At 39.6% G+C, this 19628-nt stretch overlaps 1 protein-coding gene across 9 annotated transcripts in view; it reads left to right on the top strand.

The window, feature by feature from the left end:
* SMARCAL1 (SNF2 related chromatin remodeling annealing helicase 1) overlaps positions 1-19628 on the top strand; it is a 33376-nt gene that overhangs the window by 8890 nt on the left and 4858 nt on the right. For 8 of the 9 annotated variants that reach the window (XR_014947877.1, XM_085552236.1, XM_085552238.1 and 5 more), the window contains 6 exons: positions 559-709; positions 3275-3433; positions 5154-5219; positions 11849-11989; positions 17183-17401; positions 18187-18257. Coding sequence is in view for 7 of the 9 variants with exons in the window: in XM_085552236.1 (XP_085408362.1) it covers positions 559-709; positions 3275-3433; positions 5154-5219; positions 11849-11989; positions 17183-17401; positions 18187-18257 (807 nt within the window). In the remaining 2 variants the exon portion in view is untranslated. Of the gene's footprint in view, positions 1-558; positions 710-3274; positions 3434-5153; positions 5220-11848; positions 11990-17182; positions 17402-18186; positions 18258-18463; positions 18565-19628 lie in introns of all 9 variants that reach the window. The other variant, XR_014947878.1, reaches the window with a different exon arrangement.

The raw sequence follows: 19628 nt of genomic DNA, 5'->3' as shown, positions 1-19628 counted from the left end.
GATTCAGGCCTCATTCTTTTTCATGGGGAGGGCTTACTGTTTCTCCATAGTCTTGTGTATACATTGTGGATTCTTGCATGTTTTGCCTGGTTTGTTTTGTTTGACTTTGTGTGCCTGTGTGTGTGTTTTGTATGACACACTTTTTGTTTCCAGCTAGAATTCTTCATCATTAGTAAGGATGGAAAAATAGCATTTTGTTAGTCTCATAAAATTGTTGAAGTGATACATTTCTCATCTCTATCCCATGATTCAGTATGTGCCTAATTGTCATATGATGCTTTTGTAAGGTCATCTTTTTCCTAACCCAGTGCAGTGCATCTCTGTTGTTTGTTTGTATTAAAATAGTAATGCATATGGAAAGTGCCAGGAAATGGAAACCTGACAATGAAAGGCATAAAATTGCTAATTGTATGTAGAGAGGAACTTTCACATGGCCCTATTTCTGCCATGTTTAGTGTTTAGTTGCTGAATTTTAAATGCAATCCAGGAAAGCCCATAGTTACTGCTATTTGTGTGACCATGTTATAAATAGTATTTTCCCTTCTCTATTTTCCCCAGTTTTGCAGTTTTAAAGAATGGACGTTTACTTCTGGCGGATGACATGGGTTTGGGCAAGACTGTTCAGGCAATCTGCATCGCTGCGTACTACCAAAAGGAATGGCCCTTGCTGGTGGTGACTCCTTCTTCTGTGAGGTTTACATGGGCAGAGGTACTGTGAGTTTAAGATTATGTGGATGGCCAGTAGAGGGCATGAGTGATGGTTATTCTGTGTTATGATCAGGACAAGTTAAACTTTTTTTTTTTTTTTTTTTAAAAAAAGATGTGTTTTCAGGTGAAGGAAGTAAAATCTGTACTTATTTAGAAACTTAAGAGCAGAGAAATTGCTTAACAGTGGTGCTGACCATCTGTTATATGCCTACTTTATTTTACTGGCCAGTTTTCTTTTTGTGGTCCAGCTGTTGGAAAGGAGATCTAGAGAAAATATCTCCTCTGAGCCTCTTAACTTTGTTCCTGCAAGTCAGCTAGCTCTAAAGAGGTGTTTTGCACGTTAATGTCAAAGACAGTAGTTGCATTGAAGCAAGTGTTGATTGTATTCAATCCCTTTATAGCTAGACTTGCTGGAATAGAAATTCAGCTGATGGCATTCTCACCTCTTTTCATGAGGTCCCATTATCATTGTCAGTAAATGTTTGTCACACTGTGTCTTTCAGTCTGTCAAGGGTATGACTCCTTTGAGTCTTTTATCGCCATTAATCAGAAGCCCAAGAAAGTTTGTGTGGTTAGGAGATGTAATTGGTTGAAAGAAATCGCTGTTATGACTTGTACACTGAGGCTTTTTAGTTGCCGTAGGCTAGTGAGATAATACAGACCTGTGGTTCAATACCTATTCTGTATCCATGGCTCCTGTTGAAGACCTACTGGGAGGAGTCTTGGGCCCGTGTTACTGAAGTCCTGGGTACCTACAGCCAAACTCCTATATCCTGCTCTAAGAGATTTTAGTAATGTGAGAATTTTCTCCTTGAGTGCTTCATTTCCTTTATCCTACACTCTCCAGATTCCCTGGGAGGCTGTTGTGGGAGGTATTTATTAGGAGATTTGCTTTGAAATTTTCTGTGTTGCTTTCAGTAAATGAATGATGTGAATCTAAGGAAAACGTTTGACAAAAGGTATAGAAAAAGGTGAAAGTTATGGTCTTTAACCTCGATTCATTCTGTACAGATACATTTAATGTGAAGTTCTTGTTATGTCTCTGGAGCCGAATAGCCTGAAATTGTGTTCATCTCAGAAGTGTGGGGTTTAGTTTTCAGTTTCCCAGGCTCATGCCATTGAGTACTTATGTATTTTAAGTGCAAGGGAAAGCAAGCAAGAAGGACTGAGAAGTGCTACAGGTGTGCATTTGGAGGTCTGTGTTGACACTTAGAGGCTCAGATTCTCATTTCTGTGAAGTAGGCACAATGAACTTTCTAAAAGGGGAGAGCAGAGCAGTACATCTGAGAGCTTCTAGATCCTTTTTACTTCTGCTGCCTTTGTCAATTTTGCATAGCATCATCCTCATGGTTTTGTTGGGTTTTTTTTTTTGGGTTGTGATCTAACCTTGCCCACATACTGGTCTGTTTTAGTTGTGGTGCTTGTAAGTGGTGAAGTATTGGCAATTGTTAATTTCTCATATGCTGTCAGCATTTGAATCATCTGCCTGCTGCATGTAGTTCATGGAATCACTAAGTTTGGAAAAGACCAGTAAGATCATCTAGTCCAACTGCTGTGTTCACTAAACCATCTCCCTAAGTGCAACGTCCACTCTTTTCTCTTGATCTGAGGAAAGTGACTCCACCACTTCCCTGGATAAACAGGAGAATGAGGCTTGGGGGACTGCCACAGATGAAGGTGCTTGAGTCAGAGATGCCATTTCCCTTTACCACTCCTTGAATACATTGCTATAGAGACCAGGTCCTGTCTGCTAGAGTACCAGCCAGTCCTCTAGAGAGCAAGGTAGGCAGGACTGAAATGTCGCAGAGAGGTTGGTGGTGTTGGGGATAGATTTAGAAGGGAAATGGTGGGTGCTCAGTACCTAACAGATGTGTTTGCAGGAGGTTATCTTCCTGTAGTGTGTGGAGCATTTTGAGAAGCTGATTTGAATTACTTCCCATATGTAGTTCATCTGCTGTCCTATTACAGCTAGTGTGGTGTCATTTTGATCTTTTTTTTGTGATTGGGTGATGGTGGTATTTTTCATTTTTGGTAGGCTTTTTAAGAAGGAGGAATAGTGGAAGTTGGTACGGATGTATTATACTTCATTGTGGAGTAAACATTGCTGTAGTGAGAGATGTTTACTGCTCAGAATGCTGTATTTCAGAGTCTGAAATTTCCTTTTGAGTGGGAAAATGATGAATTTCCCTGTCAACAGTGTTCATTGCGTTTTCTGGCTACAAACACAGCAGGTAGCATTGTCAGGAGGTTACACACATTTCTACTGCAGATCAGATTTCTTTTTCAGTAAGAAGCAAGAATAAATCATTTTTGAGCCTTCCTATCTGTGGAAGGTGGATTTGGCCTTACATCCTGAGTGCTGTTTTTGATCTTCCTATTACTAGCAGCGCTGACTTGTGAAGGCTGTAAACCCCTTCTATGCCCTCCCTGGTATCTAAAGGCAAGTGGAATTGTTCCTTATTCTAAGCATCTGTGAGGATGCTCTTTTATTACCTGTGGTGGGTTTGGTGATCTTGGCAGTGGATGTGAGCACAGCAATGCAATTAATCGCTTTCCTTTCTTCCAGGCATTTCACAGGTGGCTTCCATCCTTGAGACCAGGAAGCACTAATGTTATAGTGACTGGCAAAGACAGCTTAACAGCAAGCTTGATTAACATCATCAGCTTTGATCTCCTCAGCAAGATGGACAAGCAACTCAAGAGCACTTTCCGAGTAGTTATTATTGTAAGTAGTATGCTGGAGTTTTGAAGTCGATTATATAGTGCAAATGAGGTATCCTTAGGATTGTATAGCAGAGAAGTGTAAATCAGGCCATTTTTAGGACTAAAATTGTCTTAGAATTGTGGCTGTGATTATCTCTGTGAGCAGAAACAGCAGAGTTCCCTGAAACCTTTTTGGTTCTTGAGGCTCTTGTTTTTTCTTTCATTGGTTAGGGTGCCTCCTCGGTTCCGCTGTGGTTGGATATGTCCCTTACAGGAGACTAAGGTGTTGTATGTGCTGTGTCAATACAGTAGCTTTGGAATTTGTCATTTTTGGTAATTGGACTTGGTGTTGAATTTAATATTTATTCAACAGGCCAGATAACATCTCAACACCAAGTATGCAGGTGAAGCATCAAAAAGTCTTCCTGTGTTTGAGTACAACTGACAGTGTGCATTAAACTGTCACTGATACTGTGTACTGCTACTTTTATAAATGATTCTGAAACTTGCTTTTTCGTCTTTTTAGGAGCTGTGGTAAAGGTCATTTTTCTAGATTTCACATTTTAAAAATTCCAAACACCTTATGTTTCAAATTGAGCTTTAAAGACTGTAAAAACTGTAAGTGTCTATAAACCTTCTTGCAAGTGTTTCACATTCTCAGCGTAGTTTTCAGTAAACAGATCCACCTGTCTCCGTGATTATGACACTTGGAACTTTCTTTCTCAGCATCATGTGGGAATATGGGAGTGGATGAGGGCTTTGGGAGACCAAACTGCTCATGAGGGAATTAATTTTGCCCCCTTCTGTACAAGGCATTCAGAGTGGAAGTACAGGTTTTTGCTTTGTCTGGGCTGCTGCTTTCTGTAGAGCAACTCAGGCTCTAAGGCTGCTGCACTGGAATCCCCTGAGCTCAGATATTTTTTGTGTGTTTGTGCGTTCAGATTTGGACCCGGTTTTTACAGGTGTAAGTAGTTGTACTGAATGCTGAGCTTCCCTGCTTTTACATTCAATATTCTTTCACTGACTGGGGCTATCCATGTAGGTTATTTGTTAATTGGGAAGGAGAAGGCTGTACCCAGGAGACTGAGCAGATGTACTGAGCATGTTCTAAGCATACGTGGTTGCTTGCTCATCCGCATGTGGAAAGATGAGAATATACCCTTGGAGGGTGCCAATTACTTTTTGTGTCCAAGTCTGCTTTGCTACAGCAGAAGAAATGAAGGCTGTTTGGGGTGACATCCCAAGTAGGAGGCTATTTTCTACCTGGTGAGCCCTATCAGCAGAGCAGTTGGATCCTAATTAGTTTTATTTTTTTCGATATTGTTTTCATTAACCTTCTATTTAGGGAAATAGCAATGTATAGGCCTCCTATATTTGCTGCATTTAAAGGGGCATCAGGGTGGAAATATGGGGCAAACAAGCACTGATGGTAGAATTAATGTTCCTCTTTCTCCGCCTGTCTCTGTCCACCTCTTTTCACTTGTTTGTGAGCATTTGAGATTCATGGCCTTAAGGTTTGATTTCCATTCAATTTCAACTGTGGGTTTGAATGTAGGAAGCCTACTACTCTCCGTACTGTCTTCTATTTGAGATTTTCATGCAACTATCCCAGTACCTGAAATATCCTCTGGGATGACCGGCTTGTAATATTAGATAGCTGAGAGCATTGGGAATTTGTTCTTTAGCCTGCAGTTGGACTGTGGATCAGAGCTGTCTTCATTTTCATGCTTGTTTTGTTTCAGGATGAATCTCATTACCTAAAGAACATAAAAACAGCGCGGTGCCGAGCTGCCATGCCTCTACTTAAGGTACGTATGCTGCATGCCAAACCTCCTGCAGCTAAGGCCAGATTCCCCAAGCAGTGTTACTCTCTAAGCCAGCAGCTGAATTCTTCTGTTGTGCCTGTGGAAGTCCAAGTAACTGTTGCTTTAAGAGCAAAATTTGTCTCTGACTTAAGCACTAATTGTCATACAATGAAAGAACTTCAGAACCTCCCTTGATCTAGTTGCATTACAGCCAATGGTATGTTTTATGGTGATGGGAAAGAGAGAACATCAGAACTTACTGAATGTATTCATGATGAGTAGAAAGAATATAGTAGTATCAGTGCAGCTTATTTAATGTAAATTATCATAATCATTTACTTCTTGGCTCTCAAATCACTATGACATATCAAAATGACCTTATATAAGTACCTTCCTTGGCTTTAGTTTTAACCTCTGCTCTGTTACTGCAAACCTCCAATGTGCTTGTGTGGTTGGGGTACAAAAGTGCTTCTGCCAGTTGAATTTAAAGAACTAGTAGGAAGTAGTAGAGTGTGAGGTAAACAAGGCAGGCGGTCCACAGAAGGGAGGAAGTATTGAGCTGGTATCTGGAGAAATGTGACTTTTTATATCTGCCTGTGGTCCTGGGATCAAAGAGGCAAATTGTCTCTAATAGCCTTTCACAGATTAAAAGTAGCAGTAATTTCTAGACACTGCAAAGTCTGTTCATTAGAACAAGACATGTGCAGTTTTTTCTCAATAGTTATCAATAGGTGTATATAAAAAGAAGGTTTGACCCATGATGGCTTTTACAGCTACCAACTTTTATGTGCAAGATTTTTAATGTCAGGGCAAAGGCAGTTGTCCTTAGTAACTTTGTCATTCTCCTTAAAGTCTCTCTTATCTTCTCTTAGCTTTCCAAATCACTTTTAGTTATTTTTAGTCACAGTCCTTTTGTGTTTGGAAACTAAGCAGGAGGTGTGATTTTTATGAGCATTTTGAAGTACACCCAAAAGGGTGTATAATCACAAATGGCACAAAATGACAATTTTTACCTCTTTGCAGAATGCTCAAAAATTGGTCTACTTTCCTACTTGTACCTTGGTAAGGATCAGCTTGTCAAAATTATTTGCAGACTGTAAGATGTGAAAGATGGTGCCTGTTACATAGAGGTTAATTGCCTATATGAAATTACTGAGAATTTACAGTTTTATGCTATTACATCGCTGTTCTTTAAAGCACTGAGAGCTTATGCTTTTGAAACTGAATTTCAGTCTTCTAGAAGTGCTAAGAGTTTCATATTTGCATCGTGCCTTTTCTCATGTGTGAGCAGCATGCTGTAAGAGAGGATCAGAACCTTTAGAGACTTTATTTCCCTGACTGTAGTTTTTGAAGTGTTGTCTGTAATAGCCACCCATTAGCCCTCCTTGCTTTCCAACATGTATTTTGCTCTAAATCTAGTACCCTTTGGCAGCTTTGTCCTCGACTGCTAGTGAATGATCTTGTGCCCACTACTGGCATTGCATATTGCAGCAATTTTTTGTCTGAAAGACCAACCAGGATATGAGGAGATTTCATCACCTGAACATTGTATTTAAAATTTACGTTGTCATCTGTATAGTAAATAGTCATTGGGCAAAAATGGGAGTATTTGGTGCTTAATGGATTCTTTTTATCTCAGTAGAATCTGCTTCTGTGACTTCTCCATTTGAATATTAAGTGAAATATAAAGATTGCTGGGGATGTTTAGACAGAACTGCACAATAATAGGATTATACATCAGTACATTCATAATAAAGATGACTTAGCTTGGATGTTAACTTTGAATCTGCTTTGTTAGACAGCCAGGATGAATTTTTAGTATCTGAAATATTTAACCTTTGATTACAGCATTTAAAGTCTTGTATGCAATAACCATGCTTACTACCTTCTGAAGTACCTGAACAGATTCATAAGAATAAGGATAAAGACACGATTCCTATTAGGCAGAACTTTGAGAGAGGAACTTGCCATTAGGTAAGGAATATAATAGAATAAGCTGAAATAGTGTCAGTAAAGTGTGTAGGCTGGATTTCTTACCCCCTTCCCATTGTGGATGTGCTTGCTTTTGGTTGTGCAGACCTGTATGTGGGGGAGAGTGTGATTCTCCTGCCCACAAGGACTTGGGTGGCCAGGCCTGTACACAGTGTGTGACCCTGTGCAATTGTGGAGGCAAATGGATTGAAAGCCATAGTGGAAAACTGTTATTTGATGTTTTGGCACATGGCAAAAACACTGCTTTCAAGCTTAGTTAACTTCCATGCTGGTCAGTCTGTGCAAGTAACCGTGTGAGATCTGTCCCCTACTTCAGCATCTCTTGTAGCCCGCATGAGGGCTAGAAGTTCCTATGTTCATAGTGGCCCTTTTGTCCTGTTTCCATGTATATCAAATTGACAATAGCCTCATGCTGTGGGGCTTTGATTCAGTCACTTTTTTCAGACTTGACTTGTCCCAGTCCTTTATTCAGAGCTGCAGCAATCATTCAGAGGGCTTGTCGCCTTGCTGTTCTCTTTGGTGTCATGGCTGGGACTGAGCTGGTGTCATGGCTGGGACTGAGTTGCTCTCCTGGGTGTGTTGTTGACAACTGTTGTTCCATTTTCCTCTGTCCTACATCTGCCTCCCAGGATGTTACCTCCTCCAGACACATTTTAGTTTTCTCCTTCTGAGGTTAGACTGGCCCAGAAACATTAAGTATTGAGGAGAGAGAAGGCATGCTACCAATAGCCGTAAAACAACAAAGTCCCAAGGGAAGTAAAGGAGGAAGAAACAATGAAATGGAAGTTTTTCAGTGATCTGTAGAAGGATCTCTTGGGGACTTGGGTGAAAAGGATTCTACATCCTTCAGCTATCCAAAAAGCTATTTTGTCTTTGTTCTATAATTGCAAAGCAATGGAAACTGAGAAAGGTCCCAGTAGAATATGGATAAGTGTTTCTGGAGGAGCAACAGTAATTTTTTAGTGAAGAACTGAGTTAGAAACTGAGAAATACATGGTATTTCAAGATCCTGGTGACATAAAATGGGCTTATTTTTGTTGTTTTCTCTATGGGCTTCTTTGCACAACATTTGGGTAATATTACTCATGAAATTGTTCTTACTGAGCTGCTATGCACGTTAATAACATAATGCACATTGTGATATGTACAAGGTTAAAGCTCTTTGTTTCTATTCCATAAGTCCAAATACATTGGGTAGCTGGAATCTGATACTCTGCGTGCTTCTTTCAATAAAGAGATGCTTAAAAATAATAAAGGGAATTAGGTCAGCAATGAAGGTAGAAAGTAAGGAGGGAACAGAAAAATCACCCTGTAGGAAATAGCTGCTATCTTTAGGCATTACAAATCTATATGGATTGGATAAAGCAACCTTTACTTGTTGTCACCTGCTGTGTGAGGAAGAATGTCGTATTGAAATCAGAGAAGCTGATTCTCTAAGTGGGGAGGTAATTTGGTTTAGTCGGAGCTGTTTGTCACCATTTGGGAGAAGATGTGTCTGGATGTCATTTAAGAACAGAGAAAGGCATTTATATTTTTTGGAATGACCACATCATCTTATGAAATGCAGAACACTGACCCAAGTACGGAAATAGACTCCCCAAAACAGCTGCAATATTTTCCCTTTGTCAAATCTTCTACTACATTTACTATCCCCATTACATTATGGCCACTCTCAGATTTCTAATTTCACAGGATAATGTGTTCTTAGCTAAGCAGTTCAAAACGACAAAGTAAGCAAAATCTGGGGACACGAGTAATTATATAGTCAGAATCAGCCAAACTTTTTTTAAGTGTAAGTCTGTTAGCATATGGCAGAGCTCATGCTGTGAAATTCATTTACAATAGAGGCAGTCATTGTATGTTAATGAGGCTCTTTGCATGTTTAGCTTTGTGGCATAACACTCCGCACCACCCCATAACCACTCCCCCTTCCAGTCAGTTGGATGCTGGGTTTTAAAGTGCCATCAGGCTTAATAAATTATTCAACTTTCAAAAGTAATTTTCGTAAATCTTTTCACAGCTGCAGAAATCATTCCTGCTGGTGTCTGGTGTGTGCTGCAATGCCACAATTGTTTTACGTTACTCAGGTCTACAGAGTGAGTGTCAATGACTTGACTAGTCAAGTCATTGTCAGATTTGCTTTAAGCAATTTCAAAGGAAAGTAGCTCTGAGAATCATCTCAAGGACAGATGAGAGAGAGTAAGAAGTACTCCTGGTCATGGTTATTCCTCATGCCTTCATGATAACTTGTAGCTGAAGTTACTTGTTCTATGTGGAGATACATAGAAATTGGTAACTATTCTGTTTTTTGGTGAAGAGTCCATGCTTGTCACTGTGGTCATATTTTATGTGTGTTATTCCATACTGTTCTTACAGAACTTGGAAGAAAAAGGGTAAACTTTCACTTTTTAACACTACAGAAAGTTCACTGAGAGATGAGAGTAAAGAGTGATCAGCAGAGACTTCTCTGCAGGATTTGCAGGAGCAAATCTTTATGGGCATGTATTGAAAATGATTTGCCACTACTAACAGATCTGTGAATCAAAGACATTTCTTTCACCCAGCATTTAAGTGAGTCTTCAACGCTTGAAACCTTGTCTGCCTTGGAACTTTTTTTTCCCCTCTCCCTTGGGCTCCTTCTATTAGGGTTATTAATACTGAAAGGGATTCTTGGATAATGAGTCAGACCACCTGTGTTCTGCACCACTTTTTGAAATTAACTACTTCTAGTTCTTCACAGCTGTTGCTTAAGTAATATGGGTTGTTTTTCAGTTCTCCTGATTTTTAAAATGGTTAATTGTTAGATGTATCACAAATCCTCAGCAAGTGCTTTTCTGTACAAAAATATGATGCAAACACAGAAGCAACAGCTGGACATGTATAGAGTTCACATGACCTGTAACTTCTGGATTCCTCATTTTGATACTTGTTCTAGGATTATTGAAGGAGATGGGAGACCAACCAAGTGTTGTAACTACCAGGGAATTAGCATTCCAGCCTTGTCTTGTGTAGCTCCTGAGGAGCACCATCCATGGAGGAAGAGCCTTGAGAGTGGTATAGCTCTCAACACAGTTGGTTTTATGTTGCATTTAGTATGTTCCTGGTCTGTTATGTGTACACATTGCTTGCAAATGTCCCAGCTGTTGTTCCCTCCCATTCATCTTGACCTTGATATGCTCTCTTCTGCAAGTATGTGTGACCTCCATGCCTCCATGTTGTCTTTTTTCCCAGCACTGGCTGTCACCCTTCCTTCTTCTTAGTGTAGGGACCTCTGTCTTGTGTGAACTTAATGCCTTTTTGATATGTCAGAAGGTTGGACGCTTCTTCTTACTTGCTGTGATAAATATCCTGCTTTTTTTTTTTTTTTTAAGGTTTGTGAGAATTGTGCGATCCTATGGGTTGTCACGCTTCCTTCTGATCTGCTTAACAGAGGGGGAAGGCAAGTTTCACCTTGGTTACAACCTGTATATAAATATCTGATAAAGTCCTGAAATTAATTTCCGGTAGCTGATCTGTGAACTCTTATTTTCTTTTTCCCCCACCACATTTGGTTGATGAGTGGATGAATCATCTCGAATAGATTTGGGTGACTGGTAGATCTCAGTGAAATGATAAAAGAATTTCATTTTCTTTTTCATTTAAATATGAATGAGCTGCTGGTACAGATGTCACTCAAGAATCTTTTTGTTATTTTAATGAACTTGCTTTAAACTATGCAGGAAATTACAAGGCAGTTGTAATTTAACTACTATATGTGAATTTACAGCAGTAGAAATTCATCGCTCTTGTCTAATAATAGAATTAGATAACACTGAATATAAGAGGGTAGAAATACATTTTGGAGGCTTTGATGTCTATGGTGTAATTATTTTTTTCCTCACTTTTTGTGAGCACCTACTTCAGATTACTGTGTGGGTTCTTTTTGTTTGTCTACCCTCCCTCCTGTATCCCATAAAAGCAGGTTTTTGTGTTGTTTTTTGTTCTTTTTTTAACAGTATTCCTAAGTGATTTCTTATTGATTACCTCATGTTTTAGCATCTAGCAAGCTGTGCATATACTCAGAATGGCTGCTAGGTGGGCAGCTTTCTTCAGGCGGCATCATCTCTCTCTCCTTCCTAGTTGAATTAAAAAGAAAATGCCCTAAAAACATGAAAAACTCTACTTCTCTAGGTCCCCCTTCTGCTTTTGTGAGTAAGGCAGTTTGTTCATGGCTTGTTGTGGCAGGTTTATTACAAGAGAATTTATTTCGGAGGTGAGATATACCTGAGAGGAATGTGTGTCATGCTCCTGTGACATCCTAATGCCAGATGAAACGTTGAGCCAGACATAAGGTATTAACACATACTGTGCGTAAATGCCAATTCAAAAAGAACTGTCATAAAAATTGATGTCCCCTTCCAGCATGTGCATGATGAATAAGAAATGATACGGTTTGTCCTGCTTCCTAGAAGTTTTAAGTGCTGTCCTTGAGAGCCTTCCAAAAGTGAAGGATAAAAGTATCTTTGAAAAGTGAAATGTTTCTCTCTTTATGGTGATAGGACAATTGCCCTGGGGCTTTCTTCTGGGGCCAGGGACAACCTCATTGCAGTTGTCATCTATATTGTCACCTGTATAAGGGATGTCCCATTTTGCTTTTCTAGGCAGCGAGGAGAGTGATCTTACTTTCGGGAACCCCTGCCATGTCACGGCCTGCAGAGCTCTACACACAGATTGCAGCTGTCCAGCCAGGTTTCTTTCCACAGTTCCACACCTTTGCGCTCCGCTACTGTGATGCAAAAAAGGTAATTCAGAGGGATGGTGGGGAAATGACAAAGTGGGACTCCCCAAACAGCATTTTATTTGTTTTACTTTATTTTGTTTTTAATCAGAGTGTTTCTTTCTTGCCTTCCTTCCCCTTTTTGATATTACTTTTTGAGGTCTTGCTCCGCAGTGGTATTTTGAAGGCTTTAAACCTTAGAAGCTGTAGGTACTGCAAATGAAAAATAGGCCTCAGGTAAAGAGGCAATAAAGCTTCTTGTCAAGTTCTGCCGTGAAAGAGCATGGAAATAAAAAGCTAAAAGCCAAAGTGGCCATAGCTTGTGGGAAAGAGATTGTTCTGACAAGAACTTGCTAAGAGTTCTAAGTGGATACAGTATGGTCATTTTAAGCAGCTGCAGGATTCAGCTAATTGATTAAAAAGCAATTTATTGTCTGGTTTAACGACTGTTTGAACAATGTAAGAATTCTTTTTAACATTTTACATTTTACATACATTTTAACAGTGCAATGACTCCAGGTAAGATGAAGTTTAAAAAAGGAAAAAAAAAAAAAAAAAAAAAGCAGTCACTAAGTGCAACCACTGCAGGAATTTGGCTTTGTGGCCAGATAGTTCTTGCAGCTATGATGGTGGGACTCGATCTTTTACATACAGGAAACTCAGCTGCCCTTGACTTTGTGATCTCTCAGGCTGCTGTGTGTGTTGGAACATACACTGCTATAAGCAGAGCTGTTGCTTCTGCCTGTTAAACAGCAAGGTTCTGGAATCTTTTGTGTTAGTTGCGTAGATGCAAAGAGGAGAGCCAAATTTACAACTGAGTTCTGATTTGGAACAAGAGCCTTCTAATCTGGTTTGCTCTTTAGCTTCTACAGGTCAAGCATGTAGCAGTTACAATGGCTTGGCAGTGTGAGAAAGGACGTGCTGCATAAAATTGCTCTCTGTACTTTATTCTCAAGTAAGCCATTCTTGTGCTTCATCTTGTCTAAGACTGGGCAAAAACTTAATCTCAGCAGAGTGGTTAGAAATGCCAAATGACCATGTGTATGCTCAAAAATATTTACAGAAGAATAAAAATCATCAGTGCATGCTAGAAGTTTGCATCAGGAAGATGCCGTCTCATCAGAAGTTGACAAGCCCATTTTCTCTAGATTTCAGTGTCCACTTCAGCTTTTGAGGCTAGTTTAGCACTATTTTGTGTTTGTCCAGATGTACAAGATGGATGTGCAGTTCATTGGATTTGGTAATGATAATACTGATATCATTGATTAAAGTAAGACCATTAATGTGCAGAATCACAGATACAGAGCACGAGTTCTAGAAAATAACAACATTCTTGTTGGCAAAGCACTGCTTTCTTAGCGGAGGATGGAAACTTCTTATTTCTTCATCCATTGTAGGAGTTGTATGGATGAAGAGCTCAGAGAGAGGAAGAGGGCAGCTATTCTGCTGAGTTTCATTATCTTTGCTGAGAGGTTCCTGTCTGAACAGTGTCCAGCGTGCTTTCTAGAGGGAAATGAAGAGATGCAGTTTAATCTTACTGGCTTTCTGCGGTAAAAAGGCAGGTTGGATTGTGGGTCTAAGTAAGTCTGGAGTTTCTTAAACCCTTTGAGAGTAAAGTTCTGCATGACTTGCTGTTACTTCAATTACAAGGTGTATGGACCTCAGGTAAGGTGTGTAATTGGATTAAAGAAATAAAATTGTTCTGCGCTATTCAGGTTGTAGCAGTGTATTCTGTATAAATGAGTTTTCAGCCCTCAGTGAAATTCAGCGTGTGGGTCACAGTCTGTATCAGTTCCTCTTCAAAGCCTCTAGAGTTTGTAGTACAATTTCATTTCCGTTTGACCCATCTCTGCTAGACAGTTGAACCTTACTGGTCTTCTTGGTGCTCTCCTGGGATGTTTTGCTACAGACAATATCAATAAGTTATAGAGTGAACTTAGAAAGAATTTGCTTATTTAGAGCAGAAGTGGGACTGCTGGAAATGAAGGGATGTGAATAGTAGCCAAGTTAAATGGGTCTACCACATATTGAGTTGCATGAGATCCTCTCAGCTATGAGCGAACTTAAAGGGTGATTGTAGTGTATCCCTCATGTTTGTTTTTGTAGCTCTAACATGAGATAGTGTTGAGCTGTAGCCTCTCCTAAGAACTGTTGTAGTACCTTTACAGCCATTATTCAAGTAGGTGGCTCTTTTTGTCCTGGAAGTGGCTGCGCTATAAGGAGGAGGATGGAATTGCACAGAACCAGAGAGGTTTTATAGAGCTGTTGGAGATCTATCAGAATGAAAGGTGCTGTGTAAAAATGTTTTGGTGTTAGTAATAAATCTGATTAAGGAAAAACTGACAAACCTGCATACCATTCAATTTTAAACTAAAACCTGACAACTTTCCATTTGAAGAGAATAGATTACTTAACAGAAAATTGCAGGATCCTGGCAGGTGTGATTAGAAAAGATATAAAAGTTTGTCATTTTGTAATTCAACCTCCCAGCATCAATACTCCTAAAAATGTAGCGACTGAAATGTCACCTGTGTATTTACAAAACAGTGCAGGTCTGTTTCCCAAAGTACGTGCTGCAAATTAATTTTTCCAACTCGATGATGCTGGCAAATATTAAATAATTTTTATCTGAGCACATGCTCTGAATTTGTGAGAGTTTGGCAGCTCCTGCTAACGGTGTGTTAAGGTTACTGACTCATGTAAAATGTTGTAACACTTCGGTAAGAAAATCACAGATGCATTTGTTCTGGAATGTAATGGATCAAAGTCAGATGTGTATTTTGGCAAAATAAATATCCTTTTTTTCCCCTCTCTTTTTTTCATAGTAGTATACAATAAAACATACTTTAATAATTCCAAGAATAATTATCTATCATTAACTAGGTACAACACAAAACTAGTATGCTTTCTTGTTTGCAGGTTGTTCCAGCAACACAATTACTGTAAAAGAAAGACAGTAATCCAAAAACACCATTCTGCCTGTATATACTTTTTAACATGACAGTAGATATTGTATTGGCTCTGTCTCTGCCTTGTTCTTCTGACCACGATGATATTAGTCTTCTGAAATGAACTGTGCTACGTGGATCTACAATATATACATCACTTGTCTGTGACAGCAGCAAAAAGCTGAAGAAGGTGTACTGTGTGAATAGAATGTAGCACCCTGTGTAGAGCATCCAGGCTGTGTGGAAGGTCTTGTTCAGCTGCTCACTCAGCACTGATCACTGCTCATTAACTTCCAGAGCACTGAGCAGTGTGACCAAGCTGGATGCAGCACCAGGTCCTTCTTGGCTCTGCACATCTATTCCACCGAGTAAGAATTCTGAAGCAGTGCAGAGACTTGGGGCTGAGCGTTGTTAGCTGTCCTGCAGCATGTCCAAAGCTAATGAACCTAGTTAGACTTGAGACAGCTTTTCGTGGTCCTGAGGGACTTGCATTGCACCCCTGGTTTCAGAGAAGCAGAGCAGTAATACCTATGTTAGCTTATATCCAAGTGGGTTTATCTGGTTCTGTATATATGGTTTGAATTATTTCTAGCTTTAATGAACCTATTACAGATAATCAGAAAGTACCATAATTAGATAGGAATACATTAAGTCAAATGAGTTTTAATGGTGGCTACAGGTGCCAGAATCTGTAGTTAGTTAATGGTTCTCATCACTGCAATATGGCAATAGAATTGCACATTGCCCTGTTATGTCCCAACCTGAAATAAGAATACTTGTTTTAATATATGAAAGAGGTCTTAATTGCTTGTGACCTGTTTGATTCCTCCCCTTTCTGTCTCATAACCTGTTCTTGTCCCTACTCTATCAAAGCACCATCCGTTAATACAGTAAGTGATGTGGTTAACCTCATGTCTAATACAGCTACTTTTGTCTCCTCCATTTTGCAGGAAGATAGAGAGGGTGCAGTGAATGCTGCAGAGGTTTTTCCTGTTTCATTTCAAATACTGCTTTGCAGCAAATTTCTCTTGGGGAAGGCAAATAAAGGGAATATGGATTTTTTTTTCAAGTTAAATCTATCTTAGCAGTTAAGGTGATACAATGAGAGTAGAGCAGCAGATTCAAGGGGTTGGTGCTGAGGTACCTCACGTCTCTTTTACAGGCAGTTCAGGATATATACATACATAAGGGTTGCTTTGGATTGTTCGAGGACCAGAGCTTGTATTTGTGGTGGATTTTGGAGACACTGTCAGCAAGACTTGAAATTGGAGCTGAGGAAGATCACCAGCATTTGGTTTTCAGATCACTGTAGCTTTATTTCATATATGTATTTGTGAATCTTCAGCATTAAAAACGAACAACAAAACTCTTTTACATCATTGTAAAAACCTTATTGGTCTCCTGTCTGAGTACGAGTTGTTGAAAGATGCTTCATTTGGAAAGGGTAATGGTTGGCACCTTAGCTTCCCCAGAGAACAAATGAGTGGCTGTGGGGTTACTGGTAGGAGAAATTATGAGCTGAGATGAATTGAACAGATAGATAATGTCTGTGTGTAGGGTGCTGGAGGATAGGGCAGGTTCAGAGACTAGCGCTTAAAAGTGGATTAAATGAAGGATTTATTTAGAGGATCTTTGAAGTGATGAAGCTTTGAAAAGGTGATACTTTGAATGATGTATTTCTACCAGAATTTGTGGTTTGCTCAAGTCTGAGCAAAAAACAATAATGGCAGAGCCAAGAGACAAGTCATGGTGGAAAACAGGCAGTTTTTACTTAGCATTTACTGGGTATGTCAGGCAAATTCAACATCTCTGTGAAGGCATTTGGTTAAGGATGCCTGTGATTGTGCTGCTGGAGGTGTTTTTCTTTGTCACTGCTTAGTGCTGAAGTAAATTCATGTACACAGAACTGCACTGAGTTGTGTAGGTCTTCCCAAAACTACAAGTAAAGAGCAGAAACACCCGGCTGGGTAAGGATGTATACCAAGGCACAATGCTATAAGAGGGATCCCTATATTTTTCCATAATCCTCTTTCCTGTACCTTCCTGAATACTTGTAGATTGGAAAAGGGGAAATTGATGAGTAACCTTCTCTTGGATTAGTTTGTATCCTGTCTTAACACCAAATTTGCCACATCTCTTTTCCTAGTAATCATTAAGTTCTTAGCTCCAGAGAAACTTGGTAAAACTTATTCCACTGCTGGATCACCTGCAGAACAGAAGCATCAGCCTTTTGTAAGTGTGACACTGATAACTGCTTTGATCTTTCATAGATGCCATGGGGTTGGGACTACTCTGGATCATCCAACTTAGCTGAACTGAAAATTTTGCTGGAAGAGTCCATCATGATCCGACGTCTTAAATCAGATGTGCTATCCCAGCTTCCAGCAAAGCAACGCAAAATGGTTGTGGTGGCTCCTGAAGGCATTAATGCAAAGACCAAAGCTATGTTGGCAGCTGAAGCAGAGAAAATGGCCAGAGGATATGAAAGTGTAAGTCAGAAGTGATTTTTGTGATGAGCTGTTGGTATTTCAGGTGCCTTTATTTTTCAGATTAGAACTCTTCTTTGGTTAAACTGAATTAAAAATCAGTGAAAAATCTGTCCTGTGTTCCAATGAAAGTTAGAACTGCATCCCATGTGAAGGCACAGCGGAAGGCCACTGAGAACAGATTTTATTCTTTTCCTTTGAAGTGGTATACTTTTATTCCTTCTGCATCAAATACTATTTCTTCTCTCTTTCTTCTTGTTCTTTCTAATTATCATTTGTGCCTCTTTTGCCTCTGTCTGCTCTTCCGTCTTGCATTGTAATCCCATTCAGGCTATAAACACAGCCTTGCTGAAGATGAGTTGTAAAACACAGAAGTAGCCAAAATGCTGAAGACTGTGTTTTTGTGATTTATTTATTTATTTATTTTTTCTATTTTGGCTAGCAAATAAATTTCTAACAGAGTTCTGTAATAACCTGGGAGTTGTTCTTTGTCATTTCAGTCGGGAAGTGCTATATCAGCTAAAACTGCATTTGTGATATGCTTGTCATGCAACTTGTAGGAGTTGAGTAGGAGGTAGGTAGGGAGGTGTCAGAAGTATGGGTTTGGCTAGGTGCCATGCCCAATGGTGAGCAGACTTCCCCATCCAATCTTCTTTTGTTTTATATTTTAGGTTCATTTTTTTTTCTAGCAAAGTGTGTACAAACTGCAGTAGCCAACCTAAATCTGTAAGCAAGGTGGGAGAGAAGGCATTCCTGGGTCTCACATTTGTTTTTCTTTCTCTCTGCAGAAACAAAAGGAGAAGGAAGCTCTTCTTCTCTTCTACAGCAGAACAGCAGAAGCTAAAATTCACTCAGTCGTGTAAGCTGCATGTCACTGCTACATTCTTGACTAGTAAAATGTGTTTTTCTGCTGAAAACAGGAAAATGGTGCCTTAGAGATAACAGTGTAGGGACATGAAGAATAGCCTCAAGACAAGCTTAAAAAATTGATTTTAATTACAATGCACTAAAGGTTTTCTTCTTTTGGCTTCCCTGGGATTAACAAGTTTTCTGATTTCATTCCAGATATGGATCTAAACTGTGTCATTTGAACCACTGAAAATTATTTGATGTTTGGGACTTGGATCAGGCTCCCTGCTCCAGACCCTACTTCAGTTTAAGGGAAGGTTAGCAATGAAACTAAAAGCATCAACAGAATTGGAGAGGTCAAATACTGCTGTAGTATAGTATATGTAGTGCTGCAGCAGGAGCCCTGAGTCAGAAAGCTTATGAGATGGACTGAGCTTTAGTTATACCATTCTCTGAGGGTGTTGAAGTCACTACTGAAGTTCTTGGCTCTTTCACAGAGCTAATGTTGAAAGTCAGTAGCAAATGTTTTCTCTCACAGATGTGCTTCTGAATGTCCTGTGCCTTGTAAAGCCTTTTTATCCTTAGTCTTTCTGCTGGGACTGCGAAGGAGTTGTTGTAGTTCATTTAGGCTTTTTAATAAGTGTACTGTTAACATGAAAACAGTTTACTTTTCCACAGCCCTTTGAATGTAAGGACGAGCTGAAGTGCACTCTGTAATTCCACAGTCCCAGACTTTGCTGCAAAATCTGCCTGTTTGGCACAGAACTGCACTTCAGAGTCCCAGCTCTTGTTTCTATAGAGGGTTTTCTGCTTTTTGTGTTAGTGAACAGTTAGTAATTTCTTCCTTATATATTCAGTTGCAAATATGAACCAAATAAACTGTGTTGTGCTGCTTACCTGACTCTGCATACACTGAGAGATATAACAGCTTGCCCACTTCCTTTTCTGGTGTTTAATAGCATTTAAATTATTACTTTGTGTAAGCTGCTAATGTACAGTTCCATCTAGCTAATGGTACTGTCCTGTGATCGCTGTCACCTTCCATGTCTTACCTCAGATGACAGTGCTGTCCATGGCTACTCTGCAGTCATTGAAAAAGCAGACGTTTTGTAACTGGATATATGGGGATGAGGTATAAAATCATTTTATTGAAAATTCACTTTGATATTCGTTTTGCTTAAAATTCAGCAATCTCACTCCCAGATTTCTTTCTTAAATGATATTATCATGTAATTGGGACCAGAATTCAGTGAGCTGTCTGGAAAGCATTGATCCATCTTAATACATTTGCTGGAAATCTTGTTTGGTGTTTTCTGCCAGTTGCTGCTGACCTAAATTGTGTTGGTTTTGGCAAAGAACTTGACATTCTTGGTCTAGAACA

Source organism: Coturnix japonica, chromosome 7 (genome assembly GCF_054131305.1).
Source record: "Coturnix japonica strain WE chromosome 7, WE-NBRP24, whole genome shotgun sequence".
NCBI classification, from domain to species: Eukaryota; Metazoa; Chordata; class Aves; order Galliformes; family Phasianidae; genus Coturnix; species Coturnix japonica.
This window is presented reverse-complemented; position numbering and strand designations above follow the sequence as displayed.